This window comes from Doryrhamphus excisus, linkage group LG14, assembly GCF_037039965.1.
Source record: "Doryrhamphus excisus strain RoL-2023G ecotype Guam linkage group LG14, RoL_Dexc_Guam_v1.1, whole genome shotgun sequence".
NCBI lineage: Eukaryota > Metazoa > Chordata > Actinopteri > Syngnathiformes > Syngnathidae > Doryrhamphus > Doryrhamphus excisus.
The window spans coordinates 7,168,810-7,188,400 of record NC_136370.1 but is presented as its reverse complement, the minus strand read 5'-3'; the positions used below and the strand labels follow the sequence as shown (position 1 = coordinate 7,188,400).

The 19,591-nt window shown below is 41.7% G+C and overlaps 2 protein-coding genes across 2 annotated transcripts in view; both read left to right on the top strand.

Moving 5' to 3' along the window:
* The first annotated feature begins 1,962 nt into the window (after positions 1–1,962).
* On the top strand, positions 1,963–11,702 carry ythdf2 (YTH N6-methyladenosine RNA binding protein F2). The gene is made up of 6 exons (XM_058091126.2): positions 1,963–2,179; positions 2,424–2,448; positions 3,810–3,889; positions 3,999–5,696; positions 8,869–8,925; positions 10,713–11,702. Exons 1-6 carry the CDS (start codon positions 2,153–2,155, stop codon positions 10,734–10,736), a joined length of 1,911 nt encoding a protein of 636 aa, XP_057947109.2. The 5' UTR covers positions 1,963–2,152; the 3' UTR covers positions 10,737–11,702.
* Positions 11,703–17,088: 5,386 nt separating this feature from the next.
* Positions 17,089–19,591, top strand: part of msrab (methionine sulfoxide reductase Ab) — a 64,664-nt gene continuing 62,161 nt past the window's right edge. Inside the window, exon 1 of the mRNA XM_078796273.1 lies at positions 17,089–17,216. The gene's annotated coding sequence lies outside the window, so the exon portion shown is untranslated. The remainder of the gene's footprint in view (positions 17,217–19,591) is intronic.

Below are 19,591 nucleotides of genomic sequence, written 5' to 3'. Positions count from 1 at the left end.
GTAAATTAACATGTAAAAGGATTTATCTCATCAGTAATGTTTTCATTGTAGGTTAAGTTTAATGGGACTGCAGTTATTCAGACTGCAGTTGCTAATTAGTGTCTAAAATAGTAGCATGTTGCCTGGATACACATTGTCAATAATGCTTTTAAGAACTGAATGGAGGGTTTCCAATGACCTCCGTCTCATCATCATGACAATATCTGTAGCAGTAGTCCACCTTGTGGTCGACTTGTGCAATTACAAGGTTATATTGCTTCACAAGTCCTAAGCAGTTCGCTTATGTCTTGGGTTGGCTTTGTGCAAAGAGGACTTAAATCTGTGTTTCTTGCAATTGCTGTAGTTCCCAAAGTTTTTACAGTCATGCACCCCTTCAGACATTTGACTTGAAGCCATGTACCCCCTACTCCTGGACACTTAAAGGGGACCTATTATGCTTTTCCCACTTTTCTGACCTATAAATGTACTTAGAATGTTGTATTCTCATGTTAAACGATGCCAAAGTTTCAGATTTGCAAGTCAGCTCTGAAAGAAGTTTGGGATGGTTCAAAATGCTGGGTTTCAAAAAGCGTGGTAAAATCTGCCCCTTCCTTATCTGGTTCATAGTTAGGAAGCACTTTGCGGCGTGTGACCAATGAAGGTGGACTGGGCATGCCCAGAGGCGGGCTGTAGATGAAATAAATGAACAGACCATTTTGGCAGGAAGCACAAATCAACTCATAGTTGCAGATTCTGTAAAAGTTATCTGTGGGCGTTATTGTGTGTAGCTGCTCTATAGTAGACCACAACTCAATACAAAGGGTTGAAAAATGAGCATAAGAGTATAATATTGAACAAAATTGTTTCATTAATTTTGTAGTAATTCTGTGTCAGAATGTATGTTTTGCACAAGTACTGGTAAAAAGATAAGTAATCCTATATGGTTTAAGTCTGCATATTAATTCAGTTGAAGAGGAAAGCTCAACCATCACAATAAAGCAGTATCTGAAGTACGTATATTACAATACATGCAACCAACGATAAAGCCTCATTGTCGGGGGGAATCCCTAGTCACAGTGATGCGCTGTGCGGGGATAGGAACGGCAATATAAATGAAATCTTCAAGATTAAACACAATATAATAATCAAACTTATTTATTTGTTCATATAAAGCAAACAGCAACGAACAATTTCATGGTGTGTCTCCTTTCTGCTCCATTCTCCCTGTGCGGTGAGGTAAAATTCTGACTTGTTTTTCATTTTTATTCACTATTTTAGTTGGTGTACTCCTGGGGGGACACATACCACACGTTGGGAACCTATATTGTATTGTATCACTTTTGATTGTGCAGGTATACCTCATTAGGTTTCTGGTAAGAGTATTATACATTCACACACTACTTTATACAGTCTGCAAGCAAGTCACAAAATCTACTATTAAAGTGAGCCTTAAGACAACAACCCAAAACCTTATATGACATCATGTATGAAATTTACTCTTCTTTGACTGCACATGCATCACATCATGAGACATGATCTGAACTGATTGTGACATAGATTCATAGAATGGAAGATGGTTGATGCAAAAAATGCATCCAAATGCAGAAATGCATGTGTGGAACCAAGAATGTGAAAGAATGTTCAAATGAATGTTTTTAGTGGAGTTTTTTCATACAGTAATTCTTTGAATATTTTCTGATTTTAAAGGAAACTTTCCATCACTAATATATGTATTTATTGTATGAGGTCAAATACAAGGGGAGTGTAATAATATAACAGGGCTTGAGTAAATAACAACATGCAACCAAAATTATTATAATAAATTTCAATGTAAGCAAAATAAACATAGTATTTTATTAACACCAAATGTGACAAAAAGCATTGCTTTTTGTGAGGGCTACTTGCATACAGTATAGTGCTCATTTGCCAATTCCGCCGCACCGCTGGGGGGCGCTAATTCGTTGTTAATAAATGTGATGGAGGGCTGACGAGGCCGCCCAGCCATGTTGAGAAGTCTGTCAAGCAGAGTGCAGCCCGCCATTGTGTAGACAACCAGGCTCTGTAGGCAGATAGGGGCGCTTGACTGAAATCCTCCACTCGCTACACCAATTTACCATCCTGCCGCGTTTCATTTAGCTGTAAATAGCTTTACGCAGTCTGCCGGGGGAAAGACATGTCAGCAAGCAGCCTTCTCGAACAGGTAAAGAGAGGTATTTTGTGAACATTTACCGAGAGGCCATATTTGTCAGAGCATCGCGCGGCGGCGGCTAGCGAGGGTTAGCATAGCGCACAAGAGCAGCGGCTGTGGCTAAGTAGTGCAAGTAGGCCCTGACCACCTGCTAAAGGGAACTGACTGCTCCAACAGCTACCATCTCTTCATCTATTTTTCCCCTTCCTCTCTTCTCATAAATCAAACCTTCATGAATCACCTGGACCCAATCCAGAGACCGAAAGGCCAAGGAAATAAAGGTAAGCGAGGCACCAACCCCACTTGAAAGCTCTACAACGTGCGCGAAGCTTTGAAAACACCTCGCGTGTGTGGGAAAATACCTGCCTGAATTACTGCACAAACACCTAGGAGCTTACAATGTTATTAAATAGTATTTCTTAACGCATTTAAGATGCATGGTGCTTGAGTGAACCTATTGACTGCTGACTACACGTTGTGGAGGGAAGCGGAGGCTTCCTCGGCTAGCAAAAGTTGGCTACATGATGCACATATGAGTCATTTTCCTTTAGCTAGCATACGTCATGTTTTGCTTTTTTGTATTCTCTCCAAATTACAAGTGATAAAACATTTATTGTAGCATTAGCTACAGGTGCCAAAGTAGTATGCTGGGCTAGCGTTAGCAAAGTTCGTCATGTAGGAGGCAGCCTTGGCGCTCATGAAATACACTGCTAGCTAGTGGTTGCTAGGTTAACCCCAAATGACACGTCTTCTGTATGGCCCTTACTCTCGGTTACCAACCTTGCAACAATAAACAAAACTCACCTGTAATATGCATTTATGGTTTTCTCTCGTATTCATAATCCTTGCAGCATGCCAACTATGATGGTATCGACTGGGATGGAATCTAATATAACAACACTGCCCGATGCTCTTTAATATACAGTCTTACATAATTTGATGCTCAGCATACACCTGGCTAATCAAAATTTTTGAAAGCCACGCACTCTCGCTAGGATTTTTATTTTAAGTGTCAATGCATGACTCTGTCATAATTTCAAATTTTTACCACAAATGGCACTTGTCGTCTCAATAAACCTCCAAAGACAAAAGCTTGTAGACTATAAAGGCTGTAATTGGTCAGCTTGAAATCACACTTTACTGTGTGTATACGGCTCGTTTAGTGGACATTCGGCCCACCTCCACTCCTTCTTTTTTCATGCCTTCTCTGATTTTGAATCAACATTTGCAATAAAAATGACTTGTATGGCATGGATTACTTCCAGCTGCAATAAGAGCCCCCTATCTCTCATTAATTACCACCAATTGTGTGGAAAGCAGAAAACGGTAAGATAAATGTTGACGTAAATCTTGATGTGCTGTATGCCATATGACAGGAGCGTGCTGCTGTTTTTAAAAACCTACTGGGAAAAATATAAGATTATATGCATAACATGAGTCCAGGATATCCTCCCAGAGTTCTGAACTGTGTTGGATTTGGCCCATGGGCCACCAGTTGAATAGCCATGCAGTGCACCCTCCAGTGTGATTAATTGCATGACAAACTGTAACTATGTGGGCTAATTCTGTGTTCTTCTGTAAATGCCCATCAGTCTGAGCTTGGCCACTTGCGTTTTTGTACATTAATTTTCTTCCTCTGCAGTGCAAAACGGAGCTGTGACCCAAAAGGATTCTTTGAATGACGATGAGTTCGAGCCTTATCTGAATACTCAGGCCAGACAGGTAAACGCTATTACTTCCCTTGCTCTCAAGGCCCAATGCTCTGTTTGAGAAAACTGGGAACATGTTTGACCTTGTGTTCATGTGATTAAAACACATTTCCTCCATCCAGAGCAATGCCTATACGGCCATGTCGGACTCCTACATGCCCAGCTACTACAGCCCCTCCATAGGATTTTCCTACTCCCTCAACGAGGCAGCATGGTCCACAGGCGGGGACCCTCCTATGCCTTACCTGGCCTCCTATGGACAGCTAAGCAACGGAGAGCCCCACTACCTCCCGGATGCCATGTTCGGCCAGCCAGGCCCTTTGGGGAACAACCCCTTCCTGGGCCAGCATGGCTTCAACTTCTTCCCGAGCGGCATTGACTTCTCGGCGTGGGGAAATAGCAGCTCTCAGGGACAGTCAGGGACGCCACAGAGCTCTGGCTACAGCAGCAGCTACGCCTACGCTCCCAGCTCACTCGGAGGAGCCATGATTGATGGACAGTCCCCTTTTGCGCCTGCTGCCAATGAACCCCTAAACAAGGCTCCTGGTATGAACAGCCTGGACCAGGGCATGGCCGGGTTAAAGATTGGGGGTGCCACTCCTGGTGGTAACGGGGACATGGCTCCTAAGGTGGTTGGTTCTGGCTTACCTGGAGGGGGTCCTCTCGGCCCCGTGTCATCTGTAGGACCCCCAAATATGCCCCCCGTTTCGATTGCCCCCGCCAAGCCTGCCTCCTGGGCAGATATTGCCAGCAAGCCAGCCAAGCCTCAACCCAAGCTGAAAACCAAGGGGGGCATGGTCGGGGCCAATTTGCCGCCTCCGCCCATTAAACACAACATGGACATTGGCACTTGGGACAACAAGGGTACTGTGCCCAAAGCTGTCACACCACAGCAGGTACCCCCAATTCCCAGCAATGGGCAACCACCCAATCAGGCTTCCCCCCAACCTGGAGCTATGGCGGCAGGGAACCCGCAGATGCCCCTTAGCAACGGACAGCTGGTAGCCCCCGTTTCCCAGCTGGGGCAGCATCAAGTCCCACCTGGTGGGCAGCCTGGTATAGCTCAAATGCCCCAGCAGCCTCTTTCCCAGGGCCCCCCACCACCCCCAAGTCAGCAGCAGCAGGCTCCTCAACCCACTCGTTGGGTGCCTCCACGGAACCGGGCGAATGGATTCGGGGATGCAGGTGGGACTGGTACAGGTCAGTCACCGCCCTCCTCCTCTGGGGTGGGCATGGTTCCTGGAGTCCCCTCCGAGCCTCACCCAGTCTTAGAGAAGTTGCGGATGGTCAACAACTACAATCCCAAGGACTTTGACTGGAACCCCAAGCAGGGCCGGGTGTTCATCATCAAGAGCTACTCAGAGGACGATATCCACCGCTCCATCAAGTACAACATTTGGTGCAGCACGGAGCATGGCAACAAGAGGCTGGACGGCGCCTACCGCTCGCTGTGCGCCAAGGGGCCACTCTACCTCCTGTTCAGCGTTAACGGAAGCGGACACTTCTGTGGTGTGGCGGAGATGCGCTCGCCCGTGGACTACAACACATCAGCAGGCGTGTGGTCGCAGGACAAGTGGAAGGGGCGTTTTGACGTGCGCTGGATCTTTGTAAAAGACGTTCCCAACAGTCAGCTGAGACACATCCGACTGGAGAACAACGAAAATAAGCCAGTGACCAACTCTCGGGACACACAGGAGGTGCCTCTGGACAAGGCCCGGCAGGTGCTGAAGATCATCGCTGGATATAAACACACCACCTCCATCTTTGACGACTTTTCTCACTACGAGAAGCGGCAGGAGGAGGAGGAGTGTGTGAAAAAGGTAATGTTAGATCAGATCCTCATCTGAGAGGAAAAGTGATTTGTCTATTATAGTCAACAAGGAATGTGTACAAGTCACTCTGCATTTACCCGGGAACAGACCACCGCTACTTTAAATAAAATGTATTATTATTAGTTTATATCATTGATCCCTAGCACTTCTAATAGCTTAGAGCAGTGCTTCTCAAATAGTGGGGCGGGTAACTGTCAGTGAGGTGTGCAAAAACATTTCTGTTCCTTGGGGCAGGGCATGACAGAAAATAATCGACAGGGCTCAAAGTATTCTGCCACTGTGCCGGATCTCTGGCGTTGCAATATAATCAATGAAAAAAAAAGAATCTGCGGGACGCAGACAAACGCAAAAGTCATTGTAGCCATGCGTTAGGGCTCTGAATGCAGCTTTTGCCAAGCCCTTCCCCTCCAAATCGCTACTGTCCAATCCTATGATTATGCTGTGCTCCAAGAAGCTAATGTATGCTATAGGGGTGGAGCCGAACCTGAATATGGTATTCGGAACGGCACAAATAATTTTTTATGAATAATTAATTCAAACAAATACATTTGAAATGTTTGTATTCGGGAACAATTAAAACATATTATAAAGCTGTGTTTCTTCGTGAGACGAGGACGAGGCTGAACTTGGTTGCATCCGTATTTTGCTGTGTAAACGTACTACCTTTCACCTCAAATGGGTTTCATATGCTTGTAGTTTTCAACTATCAGTAATAGCGGAATTTGACCGGGAGATGATTCTGTTGCTCTGCATTTAGTTGATATTTACTTCCGCAGTTGGGCATTCTCTGTTGCCTTTAGCCCGCTAACGTTAAGGCTGTTGACAGTGTAACGTTCAGATTGGCTCTACACGGTTAAGTAAGGCAGGCTTGGGAACTTGTGTAGAATTGTATGCACTTTTGGGTGGTATATTTAAGTTAGTGGGGGGTTAAGTGTGGTGGTGTTCATGTTCACAATGATATTTTAGTACTTTTTGGTTTAGACTGTTCGTGTATGTGGTTTGTAGAAACATGTTTAGTCTTTCATCGCTGAACATGATTTATCTTTCACAATTGCTCAACCGCTTGTGGATCTGTGCAAAAAAATGTTCAGTGGATAATATATATATAAAACTTTTTTTGTTCGTTTTTTTGCGGGGAAAAAAGTTCAGACTCAGGATTTTTTTTTTTACTTTAAGCCAGGGGTGTCAAACTCATGCCATGGAGGGCCAAGACATTACTTGGCCCTTTTCTTTCCAACCAGTTTCTCCAGCAGGTGATTTAAATGACAGCTCCTTCCCTCAAACCAAAGTAGGGTTAATCATGAAAATCACCTGTTTTAGTGACCAGCTGGAAAGAAAACCTTTTGTGTCTCAGCCCTCCGTGGCATGAGTTTGACACCCCTGCTTTATGCCCTTAATTGAGAAGCAGTGACTTGGAGAAAACCCTATGCACAACCTGTTTTGTATATGATCCTACACCCGCTATCAACAAATGGAACCATATGTCTGAATCAATTGGGTGCTCTGCTGAGTAGTTGTTTTTCTACATTTTTAAATACCAGCACATGTTTGACGAAACCGCTTAGGTCCCGACAAACACTTGCGGTAACCCCCCAATATTCCAAATGACTACCTCCCCGCCATGTCTTTTCACCTGTAATGTTATTACTCTTGTGTATTACCTTCGCTTGAAATGGTAACAGGCTGTGAATAAAAAGCAGAATGGCCTCACACTGCACTTCACAAAGTTGATAATGGAGCCTTAAAAAAGCTGCCCATTTTTCTGCTCACCAATGGGTCTAAGGAACATTCTGTATTCCTTTTTACTGGTGTATTCTTAAACTTACAGTTAGTCCTCAGGTTACATTTGTACGTCACATATTGGTCAGATCTTACAGCTAAATCACTCCCACTGTACACAGAACACATGGATGACAGCAAAATACATTAAATGAAGCCGTACTTTATCCCAGTGGTTGTCTTGCACACTGGGGGGTGGGGGGTGTTACAAGGAGTGAGAGACAGACTAAATGGGAAGGAGACCACTATGCTGGTTATACTGTTTCTGCTAATTCCATAGGAGCAGGTCCTTTTACATGTTCAAAGATCCCATTTTTATCCTTCATGATGAGCGCCACATTTCAGCAGCGAGGACTGGGTGTGCAGCCAATGTCGAGTGTCTCAAAATGCCCAATTTCAATTCCACTTTCACTTTTATGTGCTGCCACCTGATGAGTCTGCCTCACTGCCTTTTGGAGGTATGATGGAGAGTAAACGTCAATAACATTACACGTTACTCTGCCGGTCTTCAATGTATTCTTCTAAAGTAGTCTCACTGAAGTTACACAAAATGAAGTTGTGTATGCTTTAAAGGCTTCTTTTCAGTGATTGCTAGGATAGCACAAACCAGACAAGCGCTGTGATTTTGCTTTGTTGAATGCTGAACAAGTGTCCTGGACCAAATACACTAACCTAGAAATAAAATGGTGAGCAAGCACATCTAATGCCATCAATACAATAATAAGAAATTTTATTTGTTGGTGCCTTTGACACACCCATGGTCACCTTTACATGCACAAATAGCCACAAAACAGTACGCATACAGTACATTAAAAATAATGCAGGGATAAAAATGGTAATACAAAGGGGAAAGGCAAACTAAACCAAGGTCAGGAGAGGTGTAAGCAGTTTTGAACAGGAGTTTAAAGTTGCAACGGCTTTGTAGTGGGAGAGTGTTTCAGAGTCTTGTGACCGAGTAGGTATTTCAATTTCATTATTTTGATATATTTTTTTTAGAATAATGCTGCCCACAAGAGTTGTCGTGGCATTGATGTGTGTCTACTTCCAATAACGGGCGGCGCTCTTTTATAACGAACTACTTCAGTCAACTTATACCTCTGCTCTGCTGGTTGCAGCCACTTAGTGCAATCCATCATAACTGATGTGGCATTATCATATGCCGTTTGATGTTTAAACAAATGGCTGGCAGATGGAAAGTTTTATATGGTGTGTTTTGATAGCTAAAATTAATAATATAATAGCTATAATCTGACAACTAGGATTCGTATTGTACAATTGGTAAAATGTAAACCTGCTCCAGAGATGACTGCAAAATCAACTTGTGCGGAGCGTTGTGCTGTTGTAATGTCCTCAGTTTTCACTCGGTGTTTGTTTGTGGCAGGTGGAGGTCCAAGGCAGCGAGCCATATCCCAGCAACAGGAGTCATTACAGGCTGCAGGTAATATACACCATTCTCATGTCAGTGAAGTTCACTGTACACATTTCAATGCCATGCTGCTAAGGATTTTGCCCTAACCCTGGGCTCACACTGAATCCGGTGTGACCGCCGGAAGCATTCCGCAAGATTGAAATTCCAGTTGTAGGCTCACATTAGGTCCATGCGGGGCAACCCTGCCTACAGTGGCCATATAGCACAACAGAAATCATCTGTTTGTGGTCTAACAAACACCAGAGCACTCTCTAGTCGAGCTGTGGGTGTCCGCAGCCGGAGTGCGGCTCGCCGATGTGTCTACCGGAGCCAATGAGATTGGCACTTGGTGGCAATCAAGGCTGGTTCAGGATTGGAGCTGCACTGTAGGCAGTGTGAGGACGGCGTAAATTGTCAGTCATTCAACTCTTAACTGTGCACACTTTATTTTACCCCTCATTTTAACAACTGTAATCAACATAACATGGTTTGTTTCATTAACTAAGACACGTTTCGAATGGGAGGTTGTGTTTTTTTTCCCTTTTATTCAAGTCGCGCCTGTTTATGACCCCCTCAAGTCCTGGTCCACAGTGTTGTTTTTGCTGAAGCCTCTACTCCTGCTCATGATGATTATGATGATCAAATGACCTAAAAGGCCCATTTCTATGACAAAATGGGTCTGTTTATGAGCATTCAGACATGCACAGTGACTTCCTGTTGTGTGCATAATAAGCTTCAAAATAAAAGGATGGCAGTATTCACCTGGATTCTGCCCCCCCCTCCCTTTTTTTTTAGACTGTTAGATTACTGTTTGTGCGACAGCCTTGTCATTGTATTGAAGACATACTACGAATTTTCTCAGGGTGTACAGATTAAAATTTTCCAGCCCATCTTTAAAAAGCCTAAAAAAGCTGATTCTGGCAGACAATGATTTTGGTATTAAGTAACTGACAGTACACACACTCAACGTTTCAATTTTATTTTGTTGAAAAAAAAAGCAATACCCATGAAACAATACAAACTTGCATTAACTGCACATGAGATAGACACCAATAACAATGAATGTTTAGAAAATGGCTGTACAGACTACTAAATAATATGCGTGCCTTTTTAGTATTTTATTTTTCACATTTTGACAGTTGCACTGCAGACCGGATTTTTTACCCCAAAAAAAGTGTACAGTGACCAAAATTGGCTGGCGTCCAATGCCATTTCTCCCTTTTCCCTCATAGCAATGAATTTGTTTTGTTAGCCTTATTTTGTTAAAATACACAAGTAAACAGGATGTGTTGTGCAACACTTTTGCTTGGGTAAATATATTGGTGACAAAAATTATAATGTGGTATGTTTTTTGACAATACAATGCCATTGCTGTTGTGAGAACTTCAGTGGTTTTGGCTACAACTGAGAAAACAGTGGAAGTTGCAGGGTATGCAGGGGAATTGGCTGTTAAATTGAACCCCTATGAACTACTTTTGTCATACTTGTCCAATAAAATGTGCCATTTGGTATGTCAGGCATTCAAATGAAGAAACAATAACAAGAAACAGTTTTTCCATGACTGTATGTACAGATGCAATACATTTAAAACACAACCAAATTGATGAAGCTACAGTTTTCTTGTAGACTGACAAATACGCCATCCATCCCAGCATATACCGTATGTTGGTAGTTTTAGTCGTTTTTGTGCTGACAAAAAATCATCACACTAGGAAAGGGTGGCTTACAATTTCTCCACTTTATATCATGTTGGGTAAAAGATTCTTTCTTGATTGTATAAATAATATTTTAATGTTGTACTTTCCTTTGCCTTGTAGGACCGCCAAGGACGAATCAAGTAACAGTTGGTGCTTTTGTCAAAAGACTGCAAAGGCCCCCCACCTCCCTCTCCTTACTCCCCCCTCTCCCCAATGCATTTGCATCAATACATCTGCATCTAAGAAATTCAAAAATGGGGTGAAGAATTAACCAAGGACAAGAGAAGAGAAAAAAAACACAAATGAAGACTTCCTTGATTTCTTTTGACTTTGAAGACTTCGAACTTGTAGTAATAAAAAAAGAAACAATTATTCCTAGGACTACAACTTAATGCATAGCATCCTTAGGTGAGCTTTTTTTTTGCCCCACCCTATTCCACTGCGTATGCTTCCCCCTCATTTTTTAAGCAAAAGGATCATCCTGGTCTGTTTTTTTTTTTTTTTAATCAAAGAGCAAGTCTGTAATAATTGTCACACAAACGCTCACATAGATGTTCATGTTAACGGTGTTCTGATGTCAGAAATGGGCCGTCGCTCCCATTGTCTCTGTGCACCATGCCTTCTGAGGACAACCTGGACACAGCGGCTCTTTATTAAAAGACACATTTTCCAGAACCATGTTCTTAAATATCAGCCATGTTTTTTGTTTGTTTTTTGTCTTCTCTCGCTCTCTCTATCTAGACGAGCCCTCTATTTTGGTTTTGCATGTGTTGGATGGTTCGTGTGGGCACATGCGGAGGATCTCAGGAAGAGTAAGAAGAAGCAAAAAAGAGAAATGGGTTCAAGAGTAAGAAAGCAGAATTAAGTTGAGCCTTGCTGTCGGTATCATTTTTATGGGGCCCGTCTAACTAGTCTTCATTGGAGTTCGTTTTCCCCCATCTTGTTCCTTTACCTTGGACACGTTAATTATTCATTGTTGCAATGGGCTGCTTTCATTTTGTTTTTTTTCTTTCGACCTTTTCTAACGACAGTGATGCGAGTGGCCTTGCCCCCCGCTCTTTCTATTAATCGGTTCAAAAGTTCCAAATAAATGTGGTATATTAAGCAGAACTGGTGTGCATTCCCCTTGTTTCACTTCCACACAAATTTGTAAACCTCCCACCCTTAAATGAAGAATGTGTCTTAACGTTAATATTTCAGCCACCTCTTTGCCATCATTTCCACCACTTTTAACCCTCCATGTCTTCTCTAATCAACTAACTTGGCCCTAATGTGGGCCCATTTTCCCACATTTCTGACTGCTCAAGCCAAATTAGTTTATAATACTATTGAGGTTTCTTTTCCAGAATGTCATTTTGGGAAGTTTAAACAGCAAAAAAAACATGCAAAGTCCTCTTTCAGAACTACTGGCTTTTACTTGTGGCATAATAAAGATGCTCCACAAAGGCTCGTCTCTTGGGTTTTTCCACAAGAACATAAAATACAATTCATTTGCATTTGCTCAGGTGGCTAGCTCTAGATGTGTTTTTTAATACTAATTTATGGATTTTTGGAATTTATGGACTCTACATGCAGATGACAAAATATATAACTGGCTATTTTCTGGCATTGCTGCATTGTTTGCAGCTAGGCCAGACGAATACTAATAGCCGCCATTTTATTTCATTCGAACCATTGCAGTTAACGGTGTGGCCACCAGAGGGCGATCTGTACCAGGGAACCTCTCAAACAACCCTTTAGCATCTTTAGTAGCCATTGTGTATGATTAGATTACAGCTGCAGTTACACTAAATCTTACACTAAAAGCAAATACAATAACCCCATTTGCAATTACTGCTAAAAAATAGTGGCCGGATAGTTGGGTGGAATGAAGTGTCTTATTTGGTACTTTTTGCCAATATGTGCGGTCATAATATTGTTTCCCTGTATTGTAAACGCACACCAGGTTATGTGGCCCAATGCACAAGGTAATACGTAGTCACGTATTAAAAAGCATTTGTAAAAAAAAATTATTTTTAAATATATTGGTCCAAAATATTTTAATATACGTTACAGTCGTTCCAAAAACATATATGATGCACGTTTAAAAATATATCTTATATTCTTTAAAAAAAAAATTGAGCAGTTTGACCCTGAGAGGCCACCGTATTTCCGGGTTGACAGAGTTTTAGATTTTACATTTTTTACATTTTAGACAACAAATCACGACACTGAGGTATGCTAATAATGTTTAAACTCAAGTTATTGTAAAAATCACTTACTTTAAACTGATTGAATTAATAGAGGATAGTCAAATGTGGCGTTTTTTAAAGGGGGGTGCCCCTTTAAGACGATAAGCATGTTCTTGGCACGTGTCACACGTACTTCCTGGTTCACGTTGATTTTCCACTGTGTATTTTTTACGCTTTAGGTAAGTTTTAGTGATGGTGTTTATACTTTTACACGCAGAGGTTGGTTGAGGACTCACGGTGACAGTAAGTGTGTGTGTCTGTGTGTGTGTGTGTGTGTGTGTTTGGAGTAGAGAGGGAGGGGGCGACGGCACGTGTCGCGTGTGCGTGGAAAAGGCACGCAGCCTGGAGGGTCTCTCCCATGACTCTTATCTGGGTGTCTCCAGGGACTCCTTTTTAGCTCCTCCTGGATGCAAATGAAGCTCAGAAAAGAACATAAAAAAAGAAAAGCTAGAGAAACAAGACTAGAGAGGGGGATGGCGTGGACGACAGAAGAAACGGGGAGGTGATGACACCGTTAGGGAGAAAGTGGATGGGTGGAGAATGAATGATGGGCAGCTGGATGGATGGAAACTGGGTGTATGGGGGGGGGGGGGGTGTAGACATAACATTAATGAATTAAGTAACCTGCAGCCTGAAGAAGAGAAATTGTGACAAAGCTTTCATATACATTTCCAAAAGTAATGCCAATGCATTTTTTACATTTATTTTATTAGTGAGCATGTTTGCTCTACAGTTAATGTTACCATACTTTAATATTATGATATTTGTATTTTTTAAAATTTTTATTAAAATTTTATAGTGGTTGATATTAGATTAGATTTTTTTAGGTTTCATATTTTACATATTTTCCATGTACAAACCATTACATTGCATATACTTATGTATTATATTTTTATTTCCATATTTTTAAAAATATATTTACTATTTATATATTGTATTAGATTTGTTTGTCATAGTTTATATTTTATTTATTTTAATAAAGTATAGATTTTATTAATGCAATTTATATTTTGTTTAATAGTTTTTAACTTATTTGATGATTCTTATTTTTAATTTTTTTAGACTATGCTATATTAATTTGTTGTAGTTATGTTTATATATATATTTAATTTTTCAATAGTTTTTTTATTTTATATTTGCACATTTTCCAGATCTGTTATTTTATTCATTCTAATTGAATATGTTTATTATTTTAGACAATTTTCTTATGTTGCATGATTTAATATTTTTTTACAATTTTGTTCATATTTTTATTTGTTTTATGTATATTTTTTGTTTTTAGATTAATGTTTATAAGTTGTATTTGCTTTTGTTGGATTTACATATAACATGACCTACATGATTGAAGAGCAAATATGTCTGTATATATTTGGGTTTGCATTGCAAATACATTATATGCTATTCATAATGTCGGCATATGGATTATTCTAAATATGCATCCAATGGGTTCCAATACACGTTCTCAGTATCGCACTCTAAATGCTGGTCGTTTGCTTTGCATCACATTGATAGCTGTCCCTAATATTTGGCTGCTTGAGAGGTGTTAAATATTGGAAGCATCTCCCAAATATTTTGCCTGGCATTGTTCCAGCTAAAACAGTGTGTGTGTGTGTGTGTGTGTGTGTGTGTGTGTGTGGATTCCTGTCGCGCTGCAAGGTCATGCTTGTGCTTCATTGTGCCTTCATTATCATAAGGCATCCATCTCTTCTTCCATTAGTGACGCTTCACCATGTCGCCTCCGTCGACCTCTATTTACATGTGTAAATTAGATTTATTTCACTTTTGTGTGTGCTGGCGTAAGCCAGATCTGAACTGAAAAATGATAATAGTGATAATAAAGAGTCAAAGTAAGCAAATGTAGGCTTTATTTTTGCTGAAGAATGTTGAGATATTCTATGTTCTTATCACACCATTTGAAATGTGGTGTACTGTATATCGGAGAGACCAGGAGGTGGCGTGTTATTTCATCGTATAATATCATTAAACAGTGGTGCTGTTTAGCAAAATAATATGTCATAATGATGTACTGTGTTGGTGGTGGGGTGTGCATATATACATATGGCGTCACCTGCTCTCTAACGCCAGCATCTTATTAACCAACCCCCATCCTCCTCTCCTTTTATTTCTTCCCGCTGTCCCAATTCTACAGAGAGTTGAGCCAACATGCATAATGCGTAGACAACAAGCGTGATGGAGGCCTGAAAGCGGTTGATGACCTCGTGCGCGGCGTGTGTCTGCACGCGCGCCCCTCATTGTGTAATGCTCAAAGGCAATCAGGCAAAATCCAAACATGAATGGTGCTGGAGTGCTCTGTTACGGTTTTTATAATGCACTACAAAGTCTTGCCGGCATTGACTTTACACTAAAAGTCCTCAACAGCTTGCTTCTGGTGGCGAATTGGGCTAGTTATGCAACCCCACAAATGTTGCAGGATAGCTTTTTCATGCTTAATATATGAATGTACCATTGAACAAATGCGTTTCATTTTGCGTGCATTTCTGGCTTCATTGCTTTTGGCTTTTTATAACAGTTCCTCTGACATTTTGGTTGCTCAGATCTGATGGTCTGGTGGTCCATGTATTGCCCATAGCCCCTGCACTTCCATGGTTTTAAACCGCCATTTTTAGTGTTACATGAGCCACTGTACTTATATATGTATAAATATATATAATATCTTTATTTCCCTTTCGTGTCAATGCAGCGCTACTTTGTAGAAGTGCAAAAATACGTTCATTGGTTTTTGGGTTTTCGCATTTCGTAAACCAAAAATTACTGCATGAAAGTATATCAACGAAATTGGACTGTGACGTTAAAATTCCCATAAAAAGCGTATGTGTGTGTATGTGAAGCCGACAAAAAGCTTTCTAGTGTTCATTTCTTTTTTTTTTTGCACTTGAAAACTGCAATTTGGTACATGAAATGATTTATTCATGGATATTTTTTCCCCAGTCCAATGACAAAATGTTGAAATTGACCCCAAAAATGTATGTATATACAGTATTATATATATGTATATGTTATTATCTACAAACCTTGTGAGTATTTTTAGCCAACAGAAAGCTGTCTTCTTTTTTTGTCGACTTGACAGTAAAATTTCTTTTTTAATAAAAGTCAATGCATATTCCTAATGTTGATAGTGTCTTTGGTTGGTTTACTAACAGACAAAAAAAAAACAGAAATTGGGTGCATGAAATGATTTCTTTATTGATTTTTTAAATTTTTTATTTTTTTTTTTTTTACAAAAAACAACCACAAAAAATCTATGAAGTTGGGGGTCACACAAAAAAATGCCCAATCATATTTCTATATAAACACATATTTGAAATTAGTTACAGATGCTGTATTTTACAACAAAACACACTTGCCATGTTCGCATTTTTTACTTCAATTTTTTTTGTGCAATTTTCACTAATATTTTGAAAATATCCAACAAACATGTATCGCAAAATTTTTTGATTTAAAAAAAGAAAAGAAAACATGGTTGAAAACAACAAACACAAAAGATGGCGATACATGCTTTCTATTACTGCATTTTCACCAAACATAAACCGACATGCATTCTTAGGTCCGCTCGTGGACGTTCTTGCGTTCTGACCTTGTTTTTTTGTTTTTACAGACCAACGTCGAGAACGTTCAAGCGGAAACTGGCATTGATGTTTGAAGTGGCCCGCTGTCACCACATGGCATCCCCCTTTGGTGCGATCCCTCTGTCCACTTGTCCAACGAGTCGACTACGGTAAGCTAAGCTGCCTATGGTTCTGTTAGCTGTTGACTGTTTAGACGTCTCCTGTCATCGTCATACAGACCTGGCCGGAGGCGTTCTTGTGCCTGTACTTTATGTCATCGCCTGTTAACCTTCACATCATCGCCCTTTGTTCCGTCCTGTGGCGGCCATACATGGCTGGTTTGTTCCGTCAGGTGAGCGAAGACTGTGGCTTCTCTCTTGGCATTCACCGCGTGCCTTAATTGTATTGAAATTAAATCAAGGTCCACTGTGAACACAAAGAGCTCAAACCCAGGCGCTATCTTCCACGTCCTTAACATTTTCCGTTTTTTCCTCACCTGTGCTGTCGCCCTCCATAGGCTGCTATGCAGTGCATGCTAATCCCACTGCAACGTGCTTTGTTTTTTCGTGCGACTATAAACACTACAGTGTAGAGTTTACACGCACAGCGATGCACACAGAGGAGACATGCAAGCAGCATCTACACTATTAGATGTAGCGAGAGAATAGAACGACGCTACCTTTTTTTTTGTTGCAGCATCAGCAGCAGCCTGGCTACATGCTTCCATTCCTGCACACCAAACAGACGACATTTACGAGCTGCTCATCCTTCAGCCCTCGCTGTGCCTCCGCCGCTTAACAGATTTAAGCGTCGCATCGTTACAGTTGGTAAAGCCGTGTCGTTATCTTCCTCATCCCCTCCCTCCCTCCCTCCATTCTTTCCTCCCACTCTCCATCACCTCGCTGCAGCTAACAGGCTCTAAATAAATAAATAGCAACACCCCCGTTATCTCATTTGATTGATAAGCAAACAATAGCAGCATCCTGGAAACTTCTGATGCTTTTTAAAACTTTTTTTTTCCCCCTACTAAACCGTCATCACAATTATGTTCTATTTACCTACAAAAATAACAATGTTGTCATATCCCAGAACGCAACAGCCTAGGAGCCGCAGTATTTCCTCTTTCGGGTCCTGGTTCCATCCTCGTTTTTGAAGGGTCCTCGCTTCTGTTTTTTTTTGCGGGATAGGCGCCCAGGATCAGGGATGCAGACAACAAGGGATGGGAGGCAGGCAGGCATGCAGTCGGGGGGGGGGGAACACAACAAGGTAGTGGGTGGTATAAAAATGGGGGGGGAAATCCATTCAAGTGGAGGGAAAAAAGCCCAAAATGATACATATATAAGCCAAGACGGTATATATGTATGAGCATCCAAGGGAAGAGGAGAATATAAAGGGATGGAGAAGGAGGAGGAAGAAGAGGCGACTAGCTCGCGCACAGACACACTGCGCCGAGGCGAAGGCAAGAGCGTCAATTTATGCTTTCTGGTCGACACCACCCCCCACTTCATCCACGCACACATACATTGGTGCGTCCCGCCCCTATCTGCCCCTGTCCCGTACGAGATGCGTGGCCTATCTGATCAGTGCAGAGGGATTAGCCAACAGGGCCAGCTGGCAGGGATTACACAGGAAAAACTGGGGTGGGGGTGGGGTAGGATGCTTTTGGGTGAGGGGTGCACTTGTCTTGTCCCCTATGCACGCACACACACACATATAAATATATATTTATAGATAGATAGGTAGACGGGGACATTTCATGCAGAAAAAGCATGCATGTTGTTTGCATGCGAATGCAATGGTCGCCATTCTGTTGTTAATAAATGTAAAAATGTTGCAGGAGTCTTCTGGGGGACGGGGGTAGCCAAGGGTTGGAAACCCCCAAGGGAGATGGGTCGGGGAGAAGTGGAGGTGGGTGGGAGGCGGCACGGGCTGACAATGCAAGGCTTTGACCCCTGACCCCGCCAGCGCTCCATCATTCCCGGCCATCAGCTGATCGCGGGAAATGGACAGCCGCAGTAACAAACCCCCTCCCTTCCCCTCCTTCCGAGGCTCCTCTTTACACACACACACACACACACACACATGCAGGTCCGCTAACAACGTCGAGTCACCCCTTGTTTTGTTTTTTTTCTTTTAGTCTGCTCCATCTCATGCTTCACTTCCCTAATGTGTACAGCGGGAGTGAGCAACCTTTTTGCTGACAGGACATTTCACTTTTATTATAAATTCAGTCAACAAAAATTATATATTATGAGGATTTTTCTGTTCTTTTTTTTTTTTTTTAATCTTGATATGAGCAGCCATGACCTGTATATGGCCCATGTGCAATGGGTTGCACACCCCTCCCTGCTGTATTATCATAATGCATCCATCTGTTGTCATGCTAGCGCAAACAGAGCTCACTATTCTATGTTTACGATAGGAATATTGGCTTGGAATGGTCATCTATCCCACACCTGATATGACCCTGAAGAGGCCATTTAGAGGACATGATTGTGTCCTCATGTCGTGATTGTTTAATGTCACAATAACACACTATGTGTTTAAATGGTGCATCTGCATATTTTGCACAGCCGAGAATAAACACACACTCTTTATTTTGGTATCGTGCAAGAACAAATACACTATACGTCTAGTTTGCTGCTACAATTGCATGCATGTATGAGTCGCATGAAGTGTTACGATTTAGAAAAGGCAGAGTGTCCAACGTTGTTGCCCTGCAGTTTGAGCGACAGTGCATAGGACAGAGATATACACACACACACACACACACACAGAGGGGTTAGGCGCATGCAAGCGCTGCTGTAAAATCAAAGCGACATTTTTAGGCCCTCAAAGACGGGACAAAATGCCACTTTTCTATAGCGAACACATAGAAACGGTACGTGGTGGATGTGTGACCAATAAAATTAGCTTAGATCTCGCCACACCGAATACACATACGCACACAATGTAAAATAGTGTGAAAAAGTGCCGACTCGTGCTTGTATTTGTAAGGAGGGAGTGATCCATTCGATGAATTAAGACGGTGAAATAATTCCCCTTTTTTTCCCCACATTTGCTTTATATATAATGTGTATATGTAATATGTTATTTATAACATGCAATTTGTTTAGTTGAGGTGTGGCGACCCTTACATGGCCTTCCTATTATAATATATTTTAAAACAAGATCTGATATAGTTGATCAAATGCTTATATAT

What these genes read in the sequence shown, in the direction of transcription:
- ythdf2 (XM_058091126.2), top strand. Translation starts at nt 2,153, where the DNA reads ATGTCAGCAAGCAGCCTTCTCGAACAG. An exon ending in GAAAGGCCAAGGAAATAAAG is followed by an intron (nt 2,449 to 3,809) that starts GTAAGCGAGGCA and finishes CTTCCTCTGCAG; the next exon opens with TGCAAAACGGAGCTGTGACC. An exon ending in AGGAGGAGTGTGTGAAAAAG is followed by an intron (nt 5,697 to 8,868) that starts GTAATGTTAGAT and finishes TGTTTGTGGCAG; the next exon opens with GTGGAGGTCCAAGGCAGCGA.